At 38.9% G+C, this 27,349-nt stretch overlaps 1 protein-coding gene across 4 annotated transcripts in view; it reads left to right on the top strand.

Annotated features, from left to right (window-relative positions):
* Positions 1–27,349, top strand: part of LOC132403617 (leucine-rich repeat and guanylate kinase domain-containing protein-like) — a 124,038-nt gene that overhangs the window by 72,254 nt on the left and 24,435 nt on the right. For all 4 annotated transcript variants that reach the window (XM_059987068.1, XM_059987067.1, XM_059987070.1 and 1 more), the window contains 3 exons: positions 7,572–7,668; positions 20,709–20,822; positions 23,275–23,476. In XM_059987068.1, coding sequence (XP_059843051.1) covers positions 7,572–7,668; positions 20,709–20,822; positions 23,275–23,476 — 413 coding nt within the window. The remainder of the gene's footprint in view (positions 1–7,571; positions 7,669–20,708; positions 20,823–23,274; positions 23,477–27,349) is intronic.

Raw genomic sequence — 27,349 nt, 5'->3', positions numbered from 1 at the left:
GCATGGGCAACTGCCGGTCTTCCATACAACCTTGCCCAGGCCTGCACTCTGGAAACCATTCCAGGCGCAGATCCATGGTCTTATGAGACTAATGATGCCACCACCAGCGATCACAGATTTTGAATTGGCAACTGGCAAATAACCAAATGTAATTTTCAGAAGGGAAATTCAAAATTTTATTGCTGATTTTTGCCAACTTTCCTAACAGCAGAATTATCTTCCTTCCGTCTACTCTGCAGCATCTTGCCATGGTCTATCAAATACCCTAGTTTGTATAAGTTCACCTCAGAATTAACATGCAGCTTTCTGAACTATTCTCATAGTGATTAGCAAAAACAGGGAATAATTAAGACATTGCTGTAGATCCCACAAGAGCTGCAAGTCACACTTTAGCACTTACAACACCACTTGAAATGTGATCGTTTGGTCATTTGTTTCAGTCTGCTAATTGTTTAATTGATTGCTGAAGTGTAGATAGTGTGCTGGAAGGCAGGAAGACAGTAAAGAGTACAGGTTTAGTGTATGATTAAACACAAGCAATTCTCCAAAGCAATACACACAAGATGCTGCAGGAACTCAGCAGGTCAGGCAGTATCTGTGGAAATGAGTAAAGAGTCGACATTTTGTGTTGCGACACTACATCAGGATTGGAATGAAAGGGGGAAGAAAGTGGAATAAGGAGATTGGGGGAGAGGAAGGAGTACAAGCCAGAAGGTGACTTGCAGCCTGGTGAAGAATAAGGTAGGTGGGAGGGGACGAGAGGGATGAAGTGAGAAGCTGGAGGGTGAGAGTGGACCATGGGATAAAGGGAAGAAGGGCATCAGAGAGAGGTGATAGACAGGGGAGGAGAAGAGATGAGTGGGGAATTGAAGATGACAAAAGGGGGGGATCATCTTCCAGGTCCTCAATTCATCCCCCTCCCTATCCATCTATCTTTCCCACCCCTACAGGCTTAGCCTATCAGCTTCCAGCTTCCCCCCTCCTTATTCTGACCTCTTCCCCCCTTCTTTCCAGTCCTGATGAAGTGCCTTGGCCCAAACTATCAACTCTTTATTCCTATCTATCGATGCTGCTTGATTTGTTGAGTTCCTTCAGCTTTTTGTATGTATTATAAGCAGTGAATATTTCACTAAGGAGCCTTGCAGTATGAAGGAAACAACAGACCGGGTGATGGCTTATGTCACTGGTTGTTGTTTTAGCTGTCAATTATGAACAGAAAAAGAAAAATGTCTTCTTTCACCTCAAGTGGAATAGAATTATTGGCCATATGATTAAATTTGTGGTGTAATCAATCAAAATGGGCTTAATTTCCCTTTATTTGGATGGAGTAATTTCCTGCTTATTCAGAACTTCAGTGGATAAGTTGATGTTCCTTAATAATCACAACAGAATAAAATTGCATTATTAGCCATTGATTCCAAGTAGTTCTGCAACAACTAGTTGCCGAGCTTTAATCAACTTCTTTGATTCGCTAGTGAATGTGGTATATTTTTTTAAAGATAGAGCACAGCACAGGCTCACCCAGTCCTTTGAGCTGGACCACCCAGTAACCTATCTACTGTATTTGACCTGAGCATATCACAGGACAGTTTACAATGACCGATTAACCTACTAACCAGTACCTTGTTGGACTGTGGGAGGAAACTAGAGCATCCGGAGGAAATCCACGTGCACATGGGAAGAAAGCACAAACTTTCTTCCGGAGGATGCCAAAATTAAACTCCCGACTCCGATGCCCTGAGTTGCAATAGGATCACTAACTGCCCACCATGATGGCCCACTTATCTACCTTGGGATTGTTTCTAGTTCTGCAATTTACACTATTTAGGAGCTTGATTTATGTAAGCATTACAAATACAAGTCAAAGCCACCCTGTATAAGTGTGTGACATCCAATTAGTTCTGAAATATGGCCTGTTTCTAGCTCTTGACATGCAGACACTAGGAAATGAATTGAGATTGTCCATACTTACTTACTTCACTTCTTGTAGCTGTCAGAGCAAAAGCACATGCATTCCATCAGTCTAGTCTCATTTTCAGCCAGGTTGCAGAGGTGAAAGGGCACTACACCTTTTCATATTTTCCTATCGAAGCAATTGTTAAAGTGTTTCATCCTGCAGTTTGTTTGGATTAAATATGCCTATAATGTTCAAACTATTAAAAGGAGTAGGATGTGCACTGCTTCCGAAAATTCTTCCTGCTATTAATTTTCTTGACAATTTACCCTGCACCCCCAGATTCCCTCAGTAAATGACTTTTCTCCTGCATTTTGCTTAGTCACATTTTCATGGTCATCAATTGTGATCCACTCATTACTTTAGTTAGATGGTCAGTATTGTTGAGCACAGTAATCAACAGAGCAGTGCTAAATTTTATTTTTATTGTACATATGTGTGCTTTTACTGGGGTTATCAGATAACAAAACAGGATGCCTTCTCTTGTGCAGTGAGACACTGTTAATTAGCAATTGTGTAATAAGTGATAATTTTTGTGTTATGTATAACTCCTGCCAGTGATAAATCTCACTTTCAATTGATATCGGTTTTAACAAGACTCTTGATGTCATATTCAGTCAAATGTAGATTCAAGTCTTTATTAACTAATTGTATTATGCTTATTTAATTAGCTTTAATTTCATGATTTATACAAGATCTTACTTTACCACTACTGTTTCAAGATTTCCAAATGTATCTCAATATTGTTTTCATCTTTTTCTGTTTCAGTGCTCTAGCAAAACTTATTCCACTTAATTTTCAGAGCACTGATCTTTCTTCTGCCTTTATCCTCAATGTTAGAGCTATGGAGTCTTCTTTTCCATTTTGCCTAAGCATTCTAAAAATGTTATTCCCAGTCAGAGTTATAACACAACCATATCTCTGTAATAATGTTTAGACTTCTATTAGTGTCATTAATTAACCTGATTTGTTATGAAAGCTCTCTGCATTCAAATAAAGAGCCTTCAGTCGAAGTTTTCTTTACGATTTTCTGCTTCTCTGTCTCTATTGGGGTATACTTTATTGTTTGTATGTTCTGCCCCTCCTAGCATATTCTGGTTATTGTCTAGTTATCAAGAAATGCACATAGCATTTAGTTTAAAACCTGATTTACAACACTAGCTACTGAGTTCATTAGTCCCATCCCGAATGAAGTGAAGTGAAACAGTTCCCTATTTCCCCAGTTCATCTATCACCTCCCAGCCTCAGTCTCACCCCTCCCCCCCACTTCTATGTACTGGTTATCTTCCACTACACTTTCAAGCCGTCACCCATTCCTTTGCCTTCACAGATGCTGCTTGCCCACTGAGTTCTTTCTTCAGTTAGTTTTTGCTGAAGGTTCCAGTATCTACGGTCTCTTTTGTCTTCTTATACCACGCTTGATCAAAGTGTAAAGTTGTAAAGTGTGATTAATTTCTCCTCACCTCTAAAGTATAGCAATAAGAGTTTGTAATCACTGGTTGGAATAAAGTAATTTCCTGCACCCTGATGCATCACACTGCTTGAAGCTCAGAATCCAGCTCTTGAGGTGAAATTTCTCAAACTGTAAGTGTGGTTGTCATTAGATGTCAAATGGTTTCCACAGATTTTACTTTTAGCTGGGCATACAGGCTTATTTGCCTCAATTAATCAGTTAGAGATTAAAAGCTATTGGTTTACCACTCTCTTTCACTGCTGTTGTAATCTACAAGGTAAGATTAATAAAGTAAAATACAATTAAACAACACATTTTAAAATTTGTTAAATATTAATATTTTCATTTTGATTTGTGCATTCAACAGGATTGAACCTCAGAAACTTTAGTATTATATAGCAGATATTCCATTCTTCCGGTGAATATTTCCACACTCTGGCAGAACTCGTATTTAAATGTATTACCTAAAGATTCTAGACCAGGAGCTTATTTCTTTGTGTGTTAAATTGGTGATCCTCAGCTTACATGGGTCTGTGGCTCTTCATTTTCCTCTTTGCCCTTTTTTAACTTATGCTGCACTTTGACATGGACACACATTTGTCAGCACAGCAAACAGCAGCTTTGAGTCACATAGGTACCACTCTCTACAAGCCAGTCTGATTCAGTGACCCTCTCATTATCCTTCTCAAATTATGATATACCCAATTTAAAGTTAAAGTAAAATAAAGGATTATCTGGGACTGAATGCTACAGTTATTACTGAAGAATACAAGATTTGCTGAATGTTTTGTCAATGTCAAAGTTTGCCTTGGTGACATTGTAAGCTAAACGGATGAAAAAGTCTATTTGCATCTGAAAGAATTTCTTCACTTGGCACAAGTTAGAGCTGATAACACTGATTCTTAAAGCACTGGATATATTTATAATTTTTTAAAAATCACCTTTGAAAATAATGTTTTACAAGCACCAAGTGATCCACATTTTATTTGTATCAAATGAGCTTTGCGTTGATAAATTATTCCACATTTGGAACAGCTCTTTTGAAGCACTGTTGTTTGCCTGCAGTTCTACTTTTATACATTACCTTTGACACAACTGCTGTGCATATTTGAAAGAAATAGCTCTGTTCTTTTTATGTAGGTTTAACTTCAGAACCAATTTGTATGAGAACATCTGTTTCCTTTTAGTTTCAGCACTTTTCAAAGCCTAACAGAATAGTAAAGTTTCTTAAAATACGGCTACTGAGAAAATACTGAGGAAAAATGGCTTAATGAGTTAGAGCGTTCTTCTTTCATCTCTGACATGTAGATTCAAATCTCACTCAGACTTGCGTAATGTAAGCCTCCCCGTCTTTCACTGGTAATGATTTTGAGCCACATCTCAAACCAGGAGAAATCGGAGTGTAATAAAACAGCAAAATTGTCCTGTAATTTATCATTAATTGACATCATTATGGGAGTATCACTGTGTACCCTGGGTATGCTGAAAGACCATTGTTCTGAAATTGAATTACATTATTTTGAGGGATGTATTCTTTCATTATCATGTGTTATGTATTCACTTCTGGCTAGCAAGTATTTCTTTGTGGAAAGGAAAATGTCTAAGTGAATTTGGGTTCACTAAAAGTATACTGAGCATTATGTTACAATGATCAAATTATAAAATTGTGCACCTTCGCTTTAGGCTGTTCACTCTTCTTCACAAATGTTTTTTAAAAATAAATATGCTTGGCAAGAAACATTAAGGAGAATCTCAAGACATTCTATATCAGAAGAAAAGGGCTGCCAGGGAAAGGTGGTTCACCTGTGGGACTAAAGGGGTAACTTATGTGCTGAACCAAGCAATATGAACCAGGTACTCATCTGTATTCAGCAAGGAGAAGAATATGGAAGATGGTGAGTTCAGGAAAATGTATGTCAATGAACTGGAACAGGTTAAGGAAGAAGAGGAGCCATCCGATGTCATGGAATACTTGAGGGTTGATAACTCCCCAGACTGGATGAAATTTGTCCCAGGTTGTTATGGGAAGTGAAGGAGGAGATAGCTTTGGTCCTAATGGAGCATTTTGCAACTTTATTGGCCATAGGTGAGTTTCGGAAAGCTGGAGGGACAGCTAATGTTCTTCTTTTATTCAAGAAAGACAGCAGGGGCAAGCCGAGGAACTATAGACTGGTGAGCCTTACTTCAGTGACATGGTATGTTTTGGAAAAAATCCTTAAGTGGTAGGATTTGGAAAGGCGTTGAGTTGTTCAGGAATTGTTGTTCTGGAAGGAGGAGGTCCTACTTCACTATTTTAATTGCATCTTTTCAGGAAGAAATTCAGAAAATTGTTGAAGGCAGGACAATAGGCATTGCCTATATGGACTTCAGTAAGGTAAGGTCCCACATAGTAGACTCGTCCGGAATGTTAAGGTAAATGGATCCAAGGTGAGCTAGTTAATTGAATCCAAAATTGGTTTGTTGGCACAGCATAGTAGTGAAATGATGTTTTTCTGATTTCTTTCTCCCCCCCCCCCCCCCCCCACCATTGGAAGTCTTTGATCAGTGGAATACTGCAAGGATAATTGTTGAGACCTTGTTCATGATACATATTAATGACTTACATGTGGCTTAGAGGTCAAGGGCAGTTAACGAAGAATCAGGGGCCGCAGCAGTGGCAGAGTATTGGCAGATGGAATTTAATCCTAGCAAGTGTGAGGTGGTGCATTTTAGGAGAGAGTGCAGAGGAGAATCACCAAGACTTTGCATGGATTTATCAGACTTTTGTCATGGGAAGAGATTGAATAAGACATAAAAAATGCTGAAGGAAATCAGCATTACAGCCAGCATCAGTGGAGGGAAATTAGCAATCAATATTTAAAGCTGAGAATCTTTTTCAGGACTGCAGTAATGAATTTATGATAGGCGTGCTTGTTTCTCTGTAGCAAAAGAAGCTGACACCTCTTAACAGATATACATAAAATGATAAGAGGTGTAGATATGGTAGATGGGCTAAAAGGTTAGCATGTGCGTGATTGATTTAATGGCCCTCTTCTGTGCTAAATAGCTCTGTGAATCTAAATGATTAATGGACCCCAATTTTCCCATTAGAATGGAAGTGAAACTTTATGACTTGAAGCAACTTTCAATATGCTTCAGCATTATTACTGCTGTTTGATAGACTATGAACAACCAAAATAATAAGAATTTTATTCTGAATCTATTTATGGCTGTACACTGTAACCAGACCAATTTTTTTCTTGCATTATGTTGTATCTCCCTGAGAAAATATGACATTGGGAGCAAACTGGTGCAAAAATTTTCGTTACCAAGTAATTTGATGTGTATGAAATTTATAAAGATAGAAATTGATGGTTCTTTGGTAGAAAATTATGCCAATGTAGTACATTTATTTTGTTAAGATTTATAGGATATCTGGAATTAAAAATTCAATGGTGATATACCTTTTTAGTATTTTGCATTGGTGTTAATCTGAAACCCAATTGCTGATCACAATTCGATATCTCTTTTTGGGTTTCCGAAAACTGAGTGTTTGACACAGGGCTGGAGATCATTAAAGCAAATTTGCTTTGCTTGCAACTTTGTATTTATCCGATGGTTTGTGTTGATTCATGATTGAAGATTGTCTTATGCTATTTCCAGTGCATAAGGAGAATGAAATAATTGTCACTCTGGATCCAATGCAGCACAAACAAAAATCAAAAGATAAAGAACACAATGATGATTTTTAAAATCACAATAAATATAGATTAGATTATATACATAGATTGCTATGTCCACATAGATTGATAAGTCCATGAAGTGATGTTGGGCTGTACATAAGGTTACTGACAGGAAATAATAAAGTAGTGATGGAGTGGGTGGAGGTGTTGTTCAGCCTTGCTGCTTTGGGGAAGTAACTGGTGGTCTGGTGTGGATGCTACATAACCTCCTCCCTGATGGGAGTAGGACTTGTGTTACTTGTACAAGGTCTGTGGTTGCTGACTGACTGACTTTTGTTATTATACATCCCATAGTTTGGATATTGCTTTCCTAATGTTTCCAGCAAACTTTAATGTACTAAGTCATCTATTTGATAGGTTTCCAGCATTTAAAAACTGCCTCTCCGAAAAGAAACATCAATAGAATAATTTGCACTTGTTTATACTTTAACTATATTTTCAGCATTGGCCACACAAGCCGAAGACCTTCCCTTGATGAAAAGAATGGATTTGACTATTATTTTGTCTCTGATGAAGAGTTTGAAGAAATGATTCAAATGGTAATGATTATCTTAAATAGAATGACTAAGCATTGTGAATATATTATATTTTTCTCTTAAATTCTTTGCAAGTTCCTATCAGGATGTGGATTCTGTTAAATGCATTCCAAAAAGACCCCTATTAATTCAGTTTAAACATTCTGTGAGTCTGATTGCCTTCTCCTATCACTTAATGTATACTGTATATCAGTTCAGTCTTGAAACACAATAACTATTGGTTAAAATCACAAATCTTATCTTTGTGACTGCAACTGCCTTATAAACCTGTCTGCAGTCTTTGATCTGAAAGATCATTCTTCCCCAGTCTCCCTTCTTAATGCTCTGTTCACCTTGTGGTACAACTCTTCATGATTTTATTCCTTCAGTTTTTCAACTTACTAAATATATCTGTAGTATACTCTTTTTCAACATCTACAGAGTTGCCTTCAGTATGTTGCAAAGATCCATCCTTCCTAAGCTTATTAATCTGTCCCTTGGCAGTAGTCATCATACTTGGTGAAAGTAGGAAAGAACTATCGGACAAGCAACAATCAATACTACATATTTAATGTTGCCGATATTCACTTTTACCTTTTTGTTTTGTGCTGTCTGACATTGTGAATGACTGTGAATTCTTCTAGTTAGACACCAGCTCTTCTGCTTGGTTTTTGAAAGATTCTGTGTACTTTCAGCTAAGATTCTAACTTGCCATACAACTTCAATTGTTGCTTGAATGTGGTTCAACAAAAAATAAGTCTTTACTCATATCTTAAATATTCTCCATAATGGCCACCTTAACTCTATATCTTTGAAACCCTCAGCACACAGTTCTGCTGTTCTCAAAGGAGTTCTATGGGCTTTCAAATTCTGCAATACAACACACTCCAATCCATCCCAAACCTTGCTGGCTTCCCCAAATCCCACGATTCTCATTGAAATTTGTCCTTGCCATAGTTTCTTCTTCCATAGCACATGGATTTCAGAATTTTCATCTTTAATATCATTATTTCATATTCTCTCCTTTAACTATGCAGACCAAACTACTTAACCCAACTGATGGATGAGGCTTATGCATGTACTCTTCCCTTTTTGTTCCAATTTGTTTGTAAAGCCTTCAGCCTTTTCAGTTTTGCACTCATAATCTCTTTATTCGCAATGTTTCCTCATGTAAAAGGATGCTGACACCTCTTTCTATTTAAAAATGCTTATTGGTCAACTTTGTTAATCCTTCTCCTACTTTTTGTTAATGAGCTAATGGTTTTTAACCTCCCCGGGCTCGTATACAAACGCGGCTTGTAAGCCAACTCTAATAGTCACATGCCTTAGCGGTGAGAAGGCCACCTTTCATAAACAACATAGGTTTAGCATCATTATGATCTGGGGTTTAACCAAAGAGGAACACTGTGATGTTCCAATTAAAGAAACGTCAGTTTGAGCAAATGCTGTGAAAATATTGCCTACACACAATTATCAGTCAGCAAGAAATAACAGATTGTTCACAGCATAAAATTATAAGAAAATATATTTACCAATTTTAGCTTTAACAAGCAGTTATTAAAAGAATGGGGAAAAATAAAAGGACTCTTTACAGTTAGACCAGTCAAAATCTGCACATGACCTTTGAAGCTCATCTCTTTCAAAAGCTGGGTATAACTGTTACTCGTGGCACTGAACTCACGGTCTGAATGAAAGCTCATGTCGCAGTCCAAACTTGCTTCGAAGTCCATCTCGAACAAACTAGCTCACTCTCAGGAGCATTGGCCCTTCCTCCTGGGAGACATTCATCTGCACAAAGCACTTCTTGCAATGGGGACTCTCTTTCCAATGGCAGTCTGTGGTATCTTCCCTTCTGTCCTGCTCCACATCTCCCGCCAAAAGACCCTAAACTAAACTACTGTCCCTCACAAATCTCTCTCTGCCCTGCTTTCTCTAGAACCTTCTCCTGATCCCACCATCCTAAGTGGCTGACACAATATTCCTAAGTTGAACAGCAGGACTTCTTAAATTAGTGGAATATACTGCTTTTGCAGAAAATTGCTAAAATGAAATACTTACAGCATAGTAGTAACCAGGGCATTACAGGTTCAAAACACATTGACCTTAAAAACTAATGACCCCGAAGAAGGGTCACAGCCCAAAACATTGCTATCTGTTAATTTCCCAGGATGATGCCTGACCTGCTGAGTTCCTCCAACATTTTGTGTGTGTGCTTTGGATTTCCAGCATCTGCAGACTTTGTCATATTAATGGATCAAAAGCTGTAGATGGTGGAGAACTGCCCACACTTGCCCCTGACTATTTAACAAAATGAACTTACCTGACATCATTTACCCAAACTGAACTTACCTGACATCATTTACCCAAACTGAACTTGCATTTACCTATGCATTTACAGGGTCTTCCATGACACCAGTATTGTGGGGGTACCTGAGGAAGTCTTACCTACAAAAAAGACTAAAACTGAAAATCTTCCAAAGCTCACTAACAAACATGAGGGAGGCATGTCTGCAGTATGTTCCACCTGGCACAGGAAGCCTAGCTGAATTCCTCACTGTATTGGACTCGATGAGGAATCTGTTTGTTCAAAGAGCAACTACAGGACAGCATTGAAGAGGCTGCTCATAGTAATGCAAAGAATGACAATTTTCCACAAAACATAGGCATGTTTCACAGATATTACATGCCTCATATTCTCAATGTCAGAGCAGCAAGAATGATGCAGGGATAATCAAGTCAATGCACAAATTCCCACAAGAGTCATTAAGCACTTTATTTATATATACATAATTTAAATCACCCTCTTACAAAGTTCAGTGAGTTCAATACTCAAACTTTCATCAATGGAAGTTTGTAAGTCTTTGTCAGAAAATTACCTTAACTTCTTTATTGTTTCTCTCTATTTTCCTGAGTTTCTCCAATCTTCTTAATAGATATTTCATATATTTTTTACTTCTGTGGCAATTTTTAGTCAGAAAATTTTGAGCCACATAAGAACAAACTGAGGTTGACTGTAAATGATTCTGCCTTTAGTTTTTCCCTCCTTCCTGTCTACTATCTATGTTGCAATTTCACATGAAATAGCCAAAATCAGGAAACACAGCTTGTTGGGAATCATGCATTTAAATTTCCTATCCCAGCAACCTAAAATTCAGTATGCTAGTGTGACACTTACACCATGACTCATTTCCATATACATGTTTTAATCCTGTAATTTAAATGAAGTAAATATTACATCATTCATCAAACTGCACTTCATAACTCTGTGCTGTTTTCCTATATTTCACTGGGATAAGTGCATTTTTATTTTATGTCTCTTTCTATCTGTGGCCCTTTCAGGATTATTTTCTCTGTCCTGAATGGTTTAGTTGATTATGTACCAACTAGGAGTTTGAGATTTGGTATGTTCAAAATAAATTTATTATCAGAGTTCATTTATGTCATAATAAACAACACTGAGATTAATTTTCTTATGGGCATACTCAATAAATCCATAATAGAATAATAACCATGAGAGAATCAATGAAGAACCACATCAATTGTGTTTTCAACCAGTGTGCAAAAACAAAAAGAAAGAAATAGTAATAAATAAATAAATAGTCAATAAGTATCGAGAACATGAATTGAAGAGTCCTTGAAAGTAAGTCCATAGGTTATGGGGACATTTCAATGACAGGTCAAGTGAAATTGAGTGTAGTATTCCTCTTTGGTTCAAGAGCCTTATAGCTGAGGGGTAATAACTGTTCTTGAACTGGATGGTATGAGTCCTGAGGCTCTTGTACCCTCTTTCTGATGGCAACAACAGGAAGAGAACGTGACCTGGGTAGTGGAGGTCTCCTGATGATGGATGCTGCTTTCCTGCAACAACACTCCATGTAGATGTGTTCGTTGGTGGGAAGTGCTTTATCCATGATGGACTGGACCATATCCACTACTTTGCATAAGATTTTCTGTTCAAGGGCATTGGTGTTTCCATACCAGGCTATGATGCAGCCAGACAATGCACTCTCCATCACACATCTCTTAGTGTTAGATGTCATGCAGAATCTTCACAAACTCCTAAGGAAGTAGAAGCACTGATGTGCTGAGCCCAGGAGAGGTCCTCTGAAAAGTTAACACCGAGGAATTTAAAGTTGCTGATCCTTTCTGCATCTGATCCTCCAATGAAGACTGGCTCATGGACCTCTGGTTTCCAAATCCTGAAATCAATAATCAACTCCTTGGTCTTGCTGACACTGAGTAAGAGATTTTTGTTGTGGCACTACTCATCCAAACTTTTAATCTCCCTCCTATGACATGAAAATGGCATTGGAGCTGTGCTTGAGTGTAAAGTGAGAAGAGCAAGGGTCTAAGCACACATCCTTGTGGTGCACCTGTGCTGATGGAGACTGTGGAGGGGATGCTGTTGCCAATCCAAAATGACCAGAATCTGCAAGTGAGGAAATCAAGGATCCAATTGAACAAGGAGGCACTGAGGCCAAGATCTTGAAGCTTGTTGATTAATTTTGAGGGGATGATGCTGTTGAATGCTGAGCTGTAGTCAATAAAGAGCACCTTTGCTGTCCAGGTGTTCCAGGATTGAATGAAGAGCCCATGAGATGGCATCTACTGTGGACTTGTTGCATGGCTGACCACATTGGAGAGGATTGAAGTCACTTCTCAGGCAGGAGTTGAAATATTTCATCACCAACCTCTCAAAACACTTCATCACTTTAGATGCAAGTGCTGCTATACACTAGTCACTGAGGCAGGTTACCACTTTCTTCTTAGGCACCGGTATAAGTGAAGCCTGCTTGAAGCAGGTGGGTACCTCAGACAGCTGAAGCCAGAGGTCAACAATCTCAGTGAACACTCCAGCCAGTCTTTAATACGGCCAGGTACCCCATCTGGGCCACATGCTTTTCGTTGGTTCATCCTCCTGAAGGCTGCTCGCATGTCAGCCTCAGAGACTGAAATCATAAGATCATCAGCGGCTGTGGAGTTCATGATGGTTCCTCCAAGTTTTGACCCTCAAAGTGAGCATAGTAGGCATTGAGCTCACCTGGAAGCAAAGCCCTTTTGCTTGATTTTACTTTATAAGAGATAATAGCATTGAAGCCCTGCCAAAATTGTTGACCATCCTTCGTTGATATGAGTTTAGTCTGAAATTGCCACTTTGCTGAGGGGATGGCTTTTGGGAGGTCATACCTGGACCTCTTGTAATTTTCTTGGTCACCAAACTTGAATGCCTCTGATCTGGCCTTCAGCAGATTGTGAATCTCATGGTTCATTCACGTTCTGGTTGGGGAAGACTCTGAATGATTTTGTGGGTACACACTTGTCTATAACTGTTTTTATAAAGTCTGTGACAACTGTGATGTATTCATTCAGATCCATCAATGAGTCTTTGAACACATCCCAGTCCACTGACTCGAATCAATCCTATAGTGGTTCCTCTGCCTCCCATGACCACTTCTTTGTTGTCCAAATCTCAGGAGCTTTGCTCCTTAGCCTCTGTCTGTATGTGAGTAGGAGAAGGAGAACCAAGTGATCAGATTTCCCAAAATGCAGTCTGGGTAAGGAACGGTAGGCATTCTTTATCTTAGTACTAGAGTACTTGTTCTAGAGTGTTGGGACCTCTGGTGCCACAGGTTATAAGCTGATGATAATTAGCAGGGTTTTCTTCAAACAAGACTGGTTGAAGTCTCTGACTATAACTTGGGATGAAGTTTCTTGTTTGTTGAGAGCATCATACAGTATCTTAAGCACTTGATTATAGTCAGCTGCTTATGGTGTCATGAATGAGAATTCCCTAGGTAAATAAAATGGGCAATATTTAATTGTTATGTGTTCAAGGTTGGGAGGAACATGAACTGACAAAACTGCCGCATTGGAGCACCACTGAGAATTAATCATGAAACACAAACATCTACTTTTTGCCTTTTCCGAATCAGCAGTTCAGTTCATCCTGTGAATCAAGAAGCCTTTGGGTCTGATCACTGTATCTGGCATGCTGGGAGTAAGCCAAGTCTCAGTTAAACATAGAGCACAACAATCTCTCACTTCTCTCTGGTCCTCAGTTTTGTTTTCCAGCGACTGGACATTTGCCAACAAGATGCTAGGTAGAGGAAGTCTCATTCCTCTATGTATCAGCCTGGCTTGGTGTCTCCTCCTCCTGCCTATCTTCTGTCCATGGTGATGAACCTTTATCTTCTTAAAGATGGCGTACCTGCTGCTTAAGAGCTATGTCTGCCAAGTCCTTCAGAAAATCATGAAATCCTGTAGTTCATTCAGTCAGTTTAAAAGTACATTGCTTAAAGGAAAATTACATGCTGCAGAATACAGTGAAAGTAATTCAAAAAAGTACATATATTTAGAAGTATTGTAGCTCACAGAACATCGCTGTAGTTTACTGGCACCATCTTGCCACAGTTTCAAATGTCACCAAACACTAACAAATTTCTAAAGATTACCATGGAGAGCAGTCTGACCAGTTGCATCACCGACGGTATGGAGATGTCGGTGTGCAAAGGTTTGAAAGGAGCTGCAGAGGGTTAAAATCTCAGCCAGCTCCGTTGTGGGAACCAGCCTCCTCTTCATTGAGGACACTTCAAATGGCAGTGCCTCAAAAAGGCAGAATCCTTCATCAAGGACCCTCACTACCCAGTATGTGCTCTCCTAATGTTTGCCAGGAGATACAGGGGCCTGAAGAGAACACTCAATGTTTTAAGAACATCTTCTTCCTTTCCACCATCAGATTTCTAAACAATCCATGAATACTACCTCAGTATTTTGCTGTCTTTCTGTACTACTTGCTTATTGTTTTAATATACCTTATTGTAACTTCTAGGAATTCTTTTATGCATTGCACTGTATTGTTGCTACAAAACATCAAATTTCATGACATATGTTAGACAATAGACAATAGGTGCAGAAGTAGACCATTCGGCCCCTCGAGTCTGCACCGCCATTCTGAGATCATGGCTGATCATTCACTATCAATACCCAGTCCCTGCCTTGTCCCCATATCCCTTGATTCCCCTATCCATCAGATATCTATCCAGCTCCTTCTTGAAAGCATCCAGAGAATTGGCCTCCACCATCTTCCAAGGCAGTGCATTCCACACCTCCACAACTCTCTGGGAGAAGAAGCTCTTCCTCAACTCTGTTTTAAATAACTGACCTCTTATTCTCAATCCATGCCCTCTGGTACTGGACTCTCCCAACATCTGGAACATATTTCCTGCCTCAATCCTATCAAATCCTTTAATTATCTTAAAAGTTTCAATCAGATCCCCTCTCAATCTCCTCAATTCCAGCGTGTACAAGCCCAATCTCTCCAATCTCTCTGCGTAAGACAGCCCTGCCATCCCAGGAATCAACCTAGTGAATCTACGCTGCACTTCCTCAATTGCCAGAATGTCCTTCCTTAAACCTGGAGACCAAAACTGTACACAATATTCCAGGTGTGGTCTCACCAGGGCCCTGTACAAATGCAAAAGAACATCCTTGCTCTTGTATTCAATTCCCCTTGTAACAAAGGCCAACATTCCATTTGCCCTCTTCACTGCCTGTTGCACTTGCTCATTCACCTTCATTGACTGGTGAACTAGGACTCCTAGGTCTCTTTGCATTTCTCCCTTACCTAACTCGACACCATTCAGACAATACTCTGCCCTCTTGTTCCTGCTTCCAAAGTGGATAACTTCACATTTATTCACATTGAATGACATCTGCCAAGTATCTGCCCACTCACTCAGCCTATCCAAGTCTCCCTGTATTCTCCTAACGTCCTCTTCGCATGTCACACTGCCACCCAGTTTAGTATCGTCAGCAAACTTGCTGATATAGTTTTCAATGCCCTCATCTAAATCATTGACATAAATCGTAAAGAGCTGTGGTCCCAATACAGAGCCCTGTGGTACCCCACTAGTCACCTCCAGCCAGTCTGAGAAACACCCATTCACTGCTACCCTTTGCTTTCTATCTGCCAACCAGTTTTCTATCCATGTTGAAACCCTGCCCCCAATGCCATGAGCTCTGATTTTACTCACCAATCTCCTATGTGGCACCTTATCGAATGCCTTCTGAAAATCTAGGTACACAACATCTACTGGCTTACCCTCGTCTAACATCCTTGTTACACCCTCAAAAAACTCCAACAGATTAGTCAAGCATGATTTGCCCTTGGTAAATCCATGCTTGCTCGGCCTAATCCTATTTCTGCCATCTAGATGTGCCACTAGTGCTGATTCTGCTTTTGAACTATGGTTGAGAGGCCTATTGTGAGCATTTCATCTGGGCTGCTCTAAACTGAAGAAGAATCTGTGCTGACTTGCTCTTTGTCACCCTAGAGCTATCTCCTTTATACTTGCCTGGTATGAAGAGGCTTGATAGTACAGAATAGTGAAATAGGAAAATTGTACGTTGCCTGCTGTTATTTTCTTGATTATAGTGACTTCTGAGAAAAATTCTGAAACAAATCCAAAATTTTAATTTCTAAATCTGATGAAGGACAAACCAGTTAACTAGAGGGTAAATCACTATGACAACTGGAACGTAGCACTTATTTCACTGCAGTGAAGGAACAGTTACTGATGAGGCCCAAGTGTTCTATACAATGCATTCCATCTGTCACCTTGTGTGGTTCTCTTTATTATTCTTCTTGTTCACTTTAATCACCAGCATTTTCCAATTTTCTCCTCTCCTAAAGAAGATGACTCATTAGTTTACTGCAGATGACACAGGAGTTTGTAGCCTTCCAGAAGTTCATTGGCATGGCCAGCTCTCCTGCTGATTCCACATAGTGACTGCCAGCAGTTTATTGACCTTGGGAAGGAGTGCTGTAGAATCTAATCCAACTGTGTCTAGCTACATATGCTTTCCAAAAAACAGTATGGAGTTTGGTTTCATAGTATAATAATAAAGACATGATTTTTTCCTTTGTTAAAGGTGGACGGCACCCTTATTGCCATTAAACAGCCCATTGAATGTGGATTAAATTCTATGAGCTAGTTTACTAAGTGATACAGAATAGGTTTTTAGGACTTCATTGCAAAGGCTCTTAAGAATAAATGAAATGGAAATGGATATAGGCTATATTGTTTCAGTGTTCAGTGATATAGTAGCTGTTTCATTATCTCAGCAATTGGAATTGGTTTATTAATGTCACATTTACCAAAGTAGAGGAGAAAATCTTGTTTTGCATATTGTTCATTCAGATTAATTCATTACACAGCACATTGAGATAGTACAAGGTTAAACAATAACAGAATGCAAGATATAGTGTAACAACTACAGCGAAAGTACAGTGTAAGTGTACAATGTACAAGATTGTGAGGACAAGAATCCATCTTATCATACCATTCAATAGTCATATAACAGTGGTGTGGAGGAGAGAGTGTCCAGAATAGTCTGGTTATGCTGGCTACTTTACTAAGGCAGCAAGAAGAGTCCATGGAGCAGAGGCTGGTTTTTGTGATGTGCTGGCAATCACAGGCAGAGCAGCTCCCATACCAAGCCATGATGCATCCATATAGAATGCTTTCTATGGTATATTGATAAAAATTGGTAAGCATTGATGGGGACTTGCTGAATCTCTTCAGTTTCCTGAGAAAGTTAGAGGCATTAGTAAGCTTTCTGGGCTATGGCACCTACATTGGTGGACCAGGACAGGCTATTGATGATGTTCATTTATAGGAATTTGAAGTTCTCAGCCCTCTCAACATCAGAACTGTTGATGTAAGCTGGAACATGTGCACTGCCCCTTCCTGAAGTTGATGACCAGATGTTTTGCTGACATTAAAGAAAAAGTTGTCATGACACCACATTACCAAGCTCTCTATCTCTCTCCTGTAATCTGGCTCATTGTTATTTGTTATGTGGCCCACTATCATCTGCAAACTTGTGGATGGAGTTAGACCAAAGTCTGTCCTACTTGATCCTCATATCTCTCAGTATCATTAGTGTGCAAAAAATCTACCAGTCTTGATCTTGAACTTACTCAGTTGAGTGTCCACAATTGTGTGGGGTGGAAGATTCCAATTATAGTTTAGATTACATCTATTTCTGGCAGTGTGCTGAATTAGTTCCCCCTTGAAAAAAGTTGTAAAATTGGTCAAAATCAAGTTGGAAACAGGATCTCAGTGTTCTAAGCCCAAATAAAAGCTTTAAGTTCTACTTTGAGTGATCATTGATGGGACTGTACTCAATTCAACAGAGCTGCTGGCATTTAGTATGGCAGCAATCAGAGGTGGGCATAGTCTTTAAAATGCCACTCTTTATTGCAACTAGAGCAGAGTTAATTATATGTGCATAACAATACAAATTATGGCTGCCATGTGGATAAGACCAGTATATGGGAGCAGAACAGAGCACCTAAGATTTTCTGAAAGGGAGAATGAAGTGCTGAAAAACAGCACGTGCCAAGAAGAAAGTCTTGCTGCTGGAGTGGGGGGGGGAGGGGAGGTGGAGGTGGAGGTGAAGTAAGCATTTTCCAACTGCCAGGTCCTGTAAGTAGATGGCTCATATAGTTTCCTCCTGGGATGAAATGCATTGATAAAGGTGGTATCCCATAGAAAACTTCATGACCAATACTCATGGAGGTGACTCACTCACTCATACACAAACCCCAACATCCTATTTCTCACCCCAGCCTTCATCCTCCACACAAGTTAAATCTATATTGTATAGTATTGAAAAATTTTTCAATGTCCACTCCCTCTATTAAGGCTGAAACAGTAAAGTATAAAGAATGGTCACCTGCATGGAAGGTGGCCTCATGGAGGAGACAATCCTCCTCCTCATAAACAAACAGGCCACAAGGGTTTGAGCTGCCTTGCAGACGGAGGTAATCAATACCTTCCAGGTATTTTCATTATCAATGTTTCATTGTGATTGCTATATCTCTTCTGAATTACAGAAAACATGTGCATAACCACAAAGAAGTTTTGAATACAGCCTTTAAGTGCAGCTGTCTTCAATTTTACATTTTCATGGTAAAGAGGCCCACTGTTTTCCCTCTAAATATTCTCAGGATAATAGGCAGGGGGAATGTGGGGAGAATACATTACTCAGTTTGAATTGTTACAAGTTGAGCAAAATTTGGTTCTACTACTGAATCTTCATTAGTTCTTCTAATTAGAGTATCTTGAAATAGTCATTTGGTGAATTGGCCTGAAATGAACTTCACTTAAAGTTTTAGGATGGCTTTCTCATTCCTTAATGAGTGCGCACTTAATTGTATTGAAATGTTAATCCATTAATGTATGTTAATCTGATCAATAAATTGTGAAGTGCATTCGCTTCAGAGGTGACTTGATAATAGCATCCTCAAAAAGGTTCAAGGTTTTGGCCAGTGTTTGTACCAACAGAATGGATCTCCTCTAAAGGACAGTTCTTCTCTAAAGTCATAGTACTTTAAGCAAGGCACCACTGTTCAGGAAGTACATAATTATTTGTCACAACATCTAAAGTAATTGGATCATGGATCATTCATTGATGGGCAACAATTGGGGTAGGTGCACCTGCTCCACAACTCTCTTAAGTGACTTCAGAGGAGATGTAATGTCAAGGCAGAATTTGCTGAAATGTAGCATTAGGTGTCCTAGTAAAAGTGAAGTTAGTGCTTGGAGTCATGCCTTGCATAAAGGAAGATGATTGTGGGTATCAGTGGTCAAACATTCCCGCCCAAGGATATTCTCTTAGGCTTCCTCAGTGATTAATGGAAAGCGCTTGAAACTCAGTAGATCAAGCAGCTTCTGTAGAAATAGAAAACAACACCCCATAAAATGCTGGAGGAAGTCTGCAGGTCAGGCAACGTCTATGGAGAAGAGTAAACAGTCAACATTTTGAGCTGAGACCCTTCTTTGGACTGAGAATGAAGGGGTAAGCTGCCTGAATGAAAAGGTTGGGGGTACTCTGCTCTTCCTGAGTGGCCTGCCATACCTATTCTAAAACTTCCAGCAGAATCACCAGTTGGGCACATACTGAATGAATAGCCCAGAAGAAAAACATTGTAAAAGGCAATTTATGTCATGTGCGATACATTTTGTGGACTTTGGAAGGTACATGAGCAATTGGCAGTCAGTTATGAGGCTGCCCAGTCATGTCCCAGAAACAACAGAACATCTCCTTAATGAAAAAAAGCAAGAAAATATCACACATGTTTCTAGTTTAACTGAGACTTCTCGTGTGGAGCTTTGAGCTCCAATTTATGCCAGTTGGGGTAGAAATGTATGTTGTGTGACCAACAACACAATCAGGTGCATGTCTGATTTCATGGAAAGGTCAGGCAGATGAACTGTCCTGAAGCGCCTGGCTCAGTCTAACCCAGAGTGATCTACTCTTGCAAAGCTTATTTTGAGGCACATAATGTTTAATGTTGTGCTATGTTAGGCTCTGTCCTAGAATGTGTATTCATCTGTTACCTTAGACGATGACTACTCATTTCCCTAGATGCTGCCTGGCCTGTTGAGTTCCTCCAGCATTTCATGTATGTTGCTTAAATGATTGCATTGCTTTTATTCTCTGGTATCCTATTGAAAACACCTAGGACCATTTTGTTAAAACAAGTTATTATATAGTTCCTTGATGCAATTACAAAAAATGCAATTTGTTGCTATCTAATACTGTATATTCATCTTTTTGTATAGCTGAATTTAACATGTTAGCTATAAAGGAATATTTCTTCCATCTTGCACAAAGTTAAAATCACAACAATTTTTAATGGGTTGTTTTTCATTTAAGAATTAAATTCTATTTTTTTATCTGAGGTGCTATTGTGTCAGTTTACCAAATTCCAAACCTAGTCCTTGATTTGACTGCTCTTAAAGCCAGCATTCACTCAGGTTTCCAGAGGTATTCTAAACTCCCAAATGGTGAGAGCCAGGAGAAAGTTCTTTTAAAAGACCTTCACATGATCTTTTAAACAAGAATATATGATAGATGAATGAACAAATACATTGCTCTTTTGCTCAAGTTTGCTTTTAAATAAAAAACATGGAAGTTGCTTTTAATTATCATTTTTGTGCCATCTTAACAGTGAAGTGTTTGACTACTTTTTCTATTTGAATGTTTTCATACAGGGGAAATTTATCCAGACAATGAAGTTTGACGGATGTTATTTTGGTCTTAGCAGAGATGCATTAGAAAATGTAGCCAGTAAGGGTCTGGCTTGCTGCACTCATATGGAACTAGAAGTAGGTTTGAAGATGTTGTGCATTGTGAATGACACACATTGTTCTAATAGCAATAGTTTGTGAAATCATATAAACTAATTATTTCAACAGGAATATAATTTTACTACATGTTCTACATGCAATGTTTTATCATTAGAAATAGTTCTGGTGTCATCCTCGCAAATGAGAAACAAAATAGTCGACATTTCCACTTTTGCCCCAGCAGTGATTTGATGAAATTTATTATATATGAATTACCTTTAGAAATGACACTTTCATAAATTAGGCAGCACCTCCAATAAATTTATGTAATATTGGTAAGTGTTTTATAGCTGTATAATATTCACAGTACAGGAACTATTACAACTAGAAATTTCCCCAAATAGTGCTTTGACAGACCTGATTCCTGAACTGGTCTGATGCTAAACTTTCACACTGCAATACCAGAAAATTGCAAAAGAACTAAATATTTTCAAAATATTTTTTAAACCCTATTTATTTAGATACAAGGGATTATGCAGATACTTGAAATTTTGAGCAATGCACCCAAAATGCTGGAGGTTCTCAGCAGGTCAGGGCTTGATGGAGGTTCTCGGCTCCAAATGTCAACTGTTTTTCCATCTATAAATGCAGCCTGACCTGCTGAGTTCATCCAATATTCTGCATATGTTGCTAATTATTTTAATACTTACAATTGGAGATATCCCAATAGTCAGACTATTGTCACGTTTGAAGGAGGTGTATCTGAAGCTAATGGATGCAGTGATTACTTCCTTCCAGAATTCCACAGATTCTGGAATGGATCCCACACACTGAAAGGTAGAAAATTTAAGAGTAAGAGAAATGGGGATCTGTGAACAAATTAGCCTGGCATCAATAGCAGAGAAAATGCCTAAATCTATGATCAAAGAGTTGGTTAACATAAAACTTTGAAAATAATGATAGGATTGGGCAGTGACAGGATATATTTATGAGAAATGATTAAATTTAGGGAAGTTATTAGTAACAAAGCAGTTAATGTGATGTATTTGAATTTTAAGGCTTCATTATGTGCCACACAAGAGATGTTATAAGGAATAATATTCTGCCTTGAAATCAGAAACATTTGAAAGAACTTAACATTGCAATATGGGGATAATTTTGAGATCATCCCCTTTCTTGCAGAGTATTTTAAATGGTGAGAGATTGAAAGGTATTGGTGTTGAGAGACATTGCTGACTGTCCTTGTACACAAGTCATAGATTCAGTAAGCAATATGAAGGCACATGATTTAAAGAACTTTATTGTAAGAGGAGTGAAGTAGAAGAGTAGAGACATCTTACTGGACCTACATAGTGTACTAGTGAGAAGATGTCTATATGTCTGGTATCCCTGCCTAAGGAAGTATAAATGTAAAATAAAGCGGGTGTGCAGTGTAAGCTTACTAAATTGATTCAGGCAATTGAGCAATTGAGGGGAGATCAGTGTGATTTAATTGTAACATATAAAATTCTTATGGGTTTAAGAGTTGATCCAGAGATAATGCTTCAACAAGCTGTGAGTCGAGGACAAACAAAGGATAGTTTATCAGTTATGAGAGAATAATAACTTTATTGATCCCAAGTGGGAAATCCTTTTGTTACAACAGCAACATTTAAAAACACACTTAACAGTGTGCAGACTTAACTAATAACAAAGTACAGAATAAGAATATACACAATAATAATTTACCAATGTGTTATAAGGAAAATAAGCTGGGGGAGTGGAATTGATGGGAATGTTTTGAGTGCTGGTAAAGACTTGACAAATTCCTTCAATGTGGCAAAAAAAAAGAAAAAGTACCAACTAAATATGGACAGGAGCACAAATCCAGCACGATCCTGCAGTTTCCTTGCCAACATAACAAAGAATTGACCTGAACTGAAGCTGATAATTTGCAAATTCTGACACAATTTTATAAGTATGTGGTACTGGGTCATTGAAATAATAGTTCTTGTTTCTCTATAAGATTCTCCTGGCTTTTGTGCATTGTGACAATTATATTATTTTTACTTCATTGTTTTGTTGTGTTCTTAAAGAGAGGTGAAACATTCAGAATCAGAATTAGGTTTAATATCATTGGTATATGTTGAGAAATTTGTTAACTTAAAGGGCAGGAGTACAATGCAATACATGATAACACTGAAAAATAAGTAAGTAAATCAATTGCAATATATATAAAATAGTTAAATGTTAAAAAGTCCAAAAACAGAAATAATAAAGGTGTGGTATTGTTCATGGGTTCAATGTCCATTTAGGAATCAGGTGTGTAGATTCTACTCGATCTTTGTTCTTATTTTAATGTTTTGTCATACTTTGCTGTGCTATATTTCAAAGATTGCCTCTTCACTTATTTAATAGAAAGAGATCTGGTCCACTAGAAAACTGGATGCTGCTATGAATAGGAAGAAAGTACAATTTTAAAATGCTTATGTTTAATTCCATCACTGAACAGGGGGTGCGTAGCTTGAAGAAGACATACTTAGAGCCTCGATACATTCTACTGATCCCACAGGATAAGAAAGACCATGAGAAAAGACTGCGGATAAAAGGGCTGTACACAGAATCACACATTAATCATGTGCTATCCAGAGTTGATGATTGTATCAACATGAACCAAACATTTCCAGGATACTTTGATGCTGTTATTAACTCTGGTAAGGACATAGATCTTTGTTACCTTACTATTGGAGAGAGACATTACCAAAGAGTAAAGCCCAAATTATCTCTGCTTGGCTCTTTATTTGTTGGACTTGTCTCAATGCCATTGCTTCAACACTTCAACACCAGTGCTATAGTAATTAATTTCTTTTCTTTCTTTTTTTCAACCAATGCTCTAATAATTTCTTTTAAAAAGATGTCACTGGTTTTATACTTAAAAAAAATCTCAATATTAATTCCTTCTATATTTCTCCAACAAAGTATTTTCCCACTGAGAGCAAGAATAAAGTGTTTTACACGTTCTATTCCATTAATGATTGATACCTTCCATTGGAAGAAAATATAGTTACCCTTCCCTCAAAACTATTATCAGAGGGATGCAAGTACAAAACTAGAAAATGTCAACACCACCAAAGTTTAGATTTTGGTAAGTTCACTTTCCCTCTCCTGACAGTCACCCAGGCTCCTGCCTCTTGCAATTTAGAGTGACTACCTCCTTGTAGATCCTCTCTATCACCTCCTGATTCTCCCATATGAGCTTAAGGTCATCAAGATGCAGCTCCAGTTCCTTAACATAGTCACTAAGTAGCTGCGGCTCAGTGCACTTTGTGCAGATATAGTTATCAGGCAGACTGGAGGTCTCCCAAGTTTCCCACAAGGAACATACTACTACCTCTGGGTCCATTCTCAGCAGACTAGCTATGCAGTACCAGGTAAAAAAAATTGCTAGAAACTTTCTTACTTAGAACCTCGGCCTGTACTTGCCCAAGGCTGTTCTCACCTGACCCCACTGAGCCAAAGTCAGACCACTCTTATATTGCCCCACTCCAACATGGCTGCGTCATTTACACCTTTCTTTTTATTGGCCTCATGCTGATTACAGCCAGCTGAAAGAAAACTGAAAGCTGTTGAGCTTTTTTAAAGCTTGTGCTGCGTCACAAACAACCTCTTGCATTGGTTTCAGCTCGATGAACAAAAGGGCTGAATGAGGTTTTGAGGGGTGTGGGTGCAATGCAGGAAATTGGGACTAGGTGGTTCGACAATGTGGACTGGTTGGGCCAAAGTGCCTGTATCTGTGCCTTATTGCTTAATAACTTAATTATAACATTCTCTAATTCTTTGAAATTATACTTGCATAAGTACTTAGTCACCTCCAATGCAATGACTAAATTCATCATTTTTTGTAAAATAGGATCAGGTTCCTACCTTTAGCCTTACTCCTCTCTTCACAGCTTACTACTATCAAAACTGAATATCTCAAAGAATCACATACTTTCTTATTGCCCATTACACTGCTGGCATTTCGGGCAGCAATGAAGGTCCTCTACTTCTGGCAGTGTTCAGGACTTCCTTCATCCTGTCAGTAGCTTGGTCTTCATGCTGTGGGTCATGCGAATCCTGTTTGGGGACTCAAGAATACCGCTGCATACAGATGTAAAAGTATTCTTCATTGCTGTTTTCATAGCAATTTTTTTGACCAGTCAGGGTTGTTAGCCCTGAGCTAAACCTCTGAACCTGGAGGACCAGTGGACCACTCTTAGTCTGTTCTCTACCCTTTGATCTGTTTGGCATGGTTGACCCTACCAACAGCCAAAGCACAAAAGCCTGAGTCCATCCAACATAGCTCTCTAGGTCATTGAAGCATGCAAGCCTCCAAACTACAAGGTTGGGGTTCTCTTGGAGGAAAAGGGTCACATGGTAAATGTTTGTTCTTATAAGACAGAAAATCTATTTCAAAAAATGAGGTATGTAAATTGATTTATTAGTGTCACATATTCAAGGATCAGTGAAAAACTTTGTCTTGCATGACATTCATACTGATCTTTTAATCACAACAGTACACTGAGGTAGTACAAGGGAAAAACAGTAACAGAACACATAATGACAAATTTTTGTCGCAGAGAAATTACAGTGCAGGGGGACAATGAAGTGCAAGGCCGCAATGAGTAGATTATGAGGTCAAGAATCCACCTCACCCTAAAGGGAGACTGTTCAGTAATCTTATAACAACAGGAGCTATCCTTGAGCCCAGTGGAACAAGCTTTCACATTTTTGTATCTTCTGCCTCATTTGGGGGCAGGTCAATGGTTATGGGGAGAAGGCAGGAAATGGGTTTGAGAAATGGAATAAATCAGCCATTATCAAATGGAGGAGATGACTCAATGGGCTGAATAGCTAATTCTGTCCCATCTCTTATGGTCTTATTTGTGTGTAGAGGAGAGGAGAGTAAGTGTGAGGCTGGTGTCTTTGCTTACGTTGGCTGCTTTACCAAGGCAGCAAGAAGTGGAAGGGAGGTTGTCTTTTTTTCTTCTGATTTGTTGAGCTGTGTCCACAACTCTAGTTTCTTGCTGTCTCTGGCATAGCAGCTGGTATACCAATCTGTGATGCATCCGTACTGATGCTTTTAAAATTGCTAATTAAAATTGGTGAGGGTCAAAAGGGACACTCCAAATGTACTTTGTATTTAGCCTTCTAAGGAAGTTCAAAGTATATTTATTTTGAAAGTACATGTATGTTACCATATACCACCTTGAGATTAATTTTCTTGCAGCAAAAATGTATAGTTTTCAATTAAAACTATACATAAACAGACAAACAGCCAATGTGGAAAAGCTGACTGTTGTGTATGAGGACTGGTTACACAACAATGCTGTTAATAAAAATGCTGTAGTCGGGAGCTAAGTTCCATGGTTCTTTATTGGCAGAATCCGAACTTTAACACACACATGCAGATCAATACATGCCTGATAGCGCATTCAACGACGTGTTACTAAAACATAAGGTAGTCCCTTATTATACTGTAGGCTATACGGTACAATGACCAAATGTGCAAATAGAAAATTTCATACTGAGAACAAGATTTGTAAAGAGTCCTTGAAAGTGAGTTTGTATGTCAAAAAATCAGTTCAAAGTAGTGGTGATTGAAGTTATCCACACTGGTTCAGAAGCCTGGTGGTCATAGGCTATGAAGAGGTAGAGATGCTGGAGCACTTTCTTGGTCATGGTGTCTATGTGATTGGACCAGGATAGGTTATGGGTGATGTTCACTCTTCTTAATCTCAGTGTTGTTAATCTAAACAGGGCATGTGCATGAAGCAAAATGCTGGTGGGACGCAGCAGCATCCTAGAAGGGTCCTGACGAAGGGTCTCGGCCTGAAACGTTGACAGTGCTTCTTCCTATAGATGCTACCTGGCCTGCTGTGTTCCACCAGCACTTTGTGTGGGTTGCTTGAATTTCCAGCATCTGCAGATTTCCTCGTATGTGCATGAAGGTAGTAAACAGCTCTTTCGTTTTTCTGACAGAGGGAAAGTTTGCTTCATATCATGTTACTTTTACTCTCTCTCCTTCCTGTACTCTTCTTGTTATTTGAGTTTCAGCCCACTACAGTGGTGTCACCTGCAAACTAGTTGATAGAGAGTCAAAGCAGAAAGGGGCAACGCTGTTGTGAGTGCATTCAGAGGGAAGTAGGGGGCTGAGGATGCAACCTTATGAGACATTGGTGTTGAGGATAAATGTGTTGCTGCCTCTCCTTTTTGATTGTGGTTGGTTGGTCATGAGGTCAAGTATTGAGTTGCAAAGGGAGTTGTTGAATTTGAGGTGCAAGAGTTGGAGATGAGTTTGTTTCAAATTATGGTATTGAAGACTGAGCTATAGTTAAACAGTAGCCTGATGAGGTCTCTTCACTCTTTAGATGCTCGAGGTATGATTTATTTATTTACTTAGAGATACAGCACAGAATAGGCCCTTCCAGCCCTTCAAGACACACACAAGCAACCCTCCAACCCCCAATTTAACCTTAGCCTAATCACAGGACAACTTATAATGACCAATTAACCTTACTAACTGGTACATCTTTAGACTGTGGGAG

Source organism: Hypanus sabinus, chromosome 13 (genome assembly GCF_030144855.1).
Source record: "Hypanus sabinus isolate sHypSab1 chromosome 13, sHypSab1.hap1, whole genome shotgun sequence".
NCBI classification, from domain to species: Eukaryota; Metazoa; Chordata; class Chondrichthyes; order Myliobatiformes; family Dasyatidae; genus Hypanus; species Hypanus sabinus.
The sequence above is the reverse complement of the archived record's forward strand: the minus strand, read 5'-3'. Positions and strand labels throughout refer to the sequence as shown.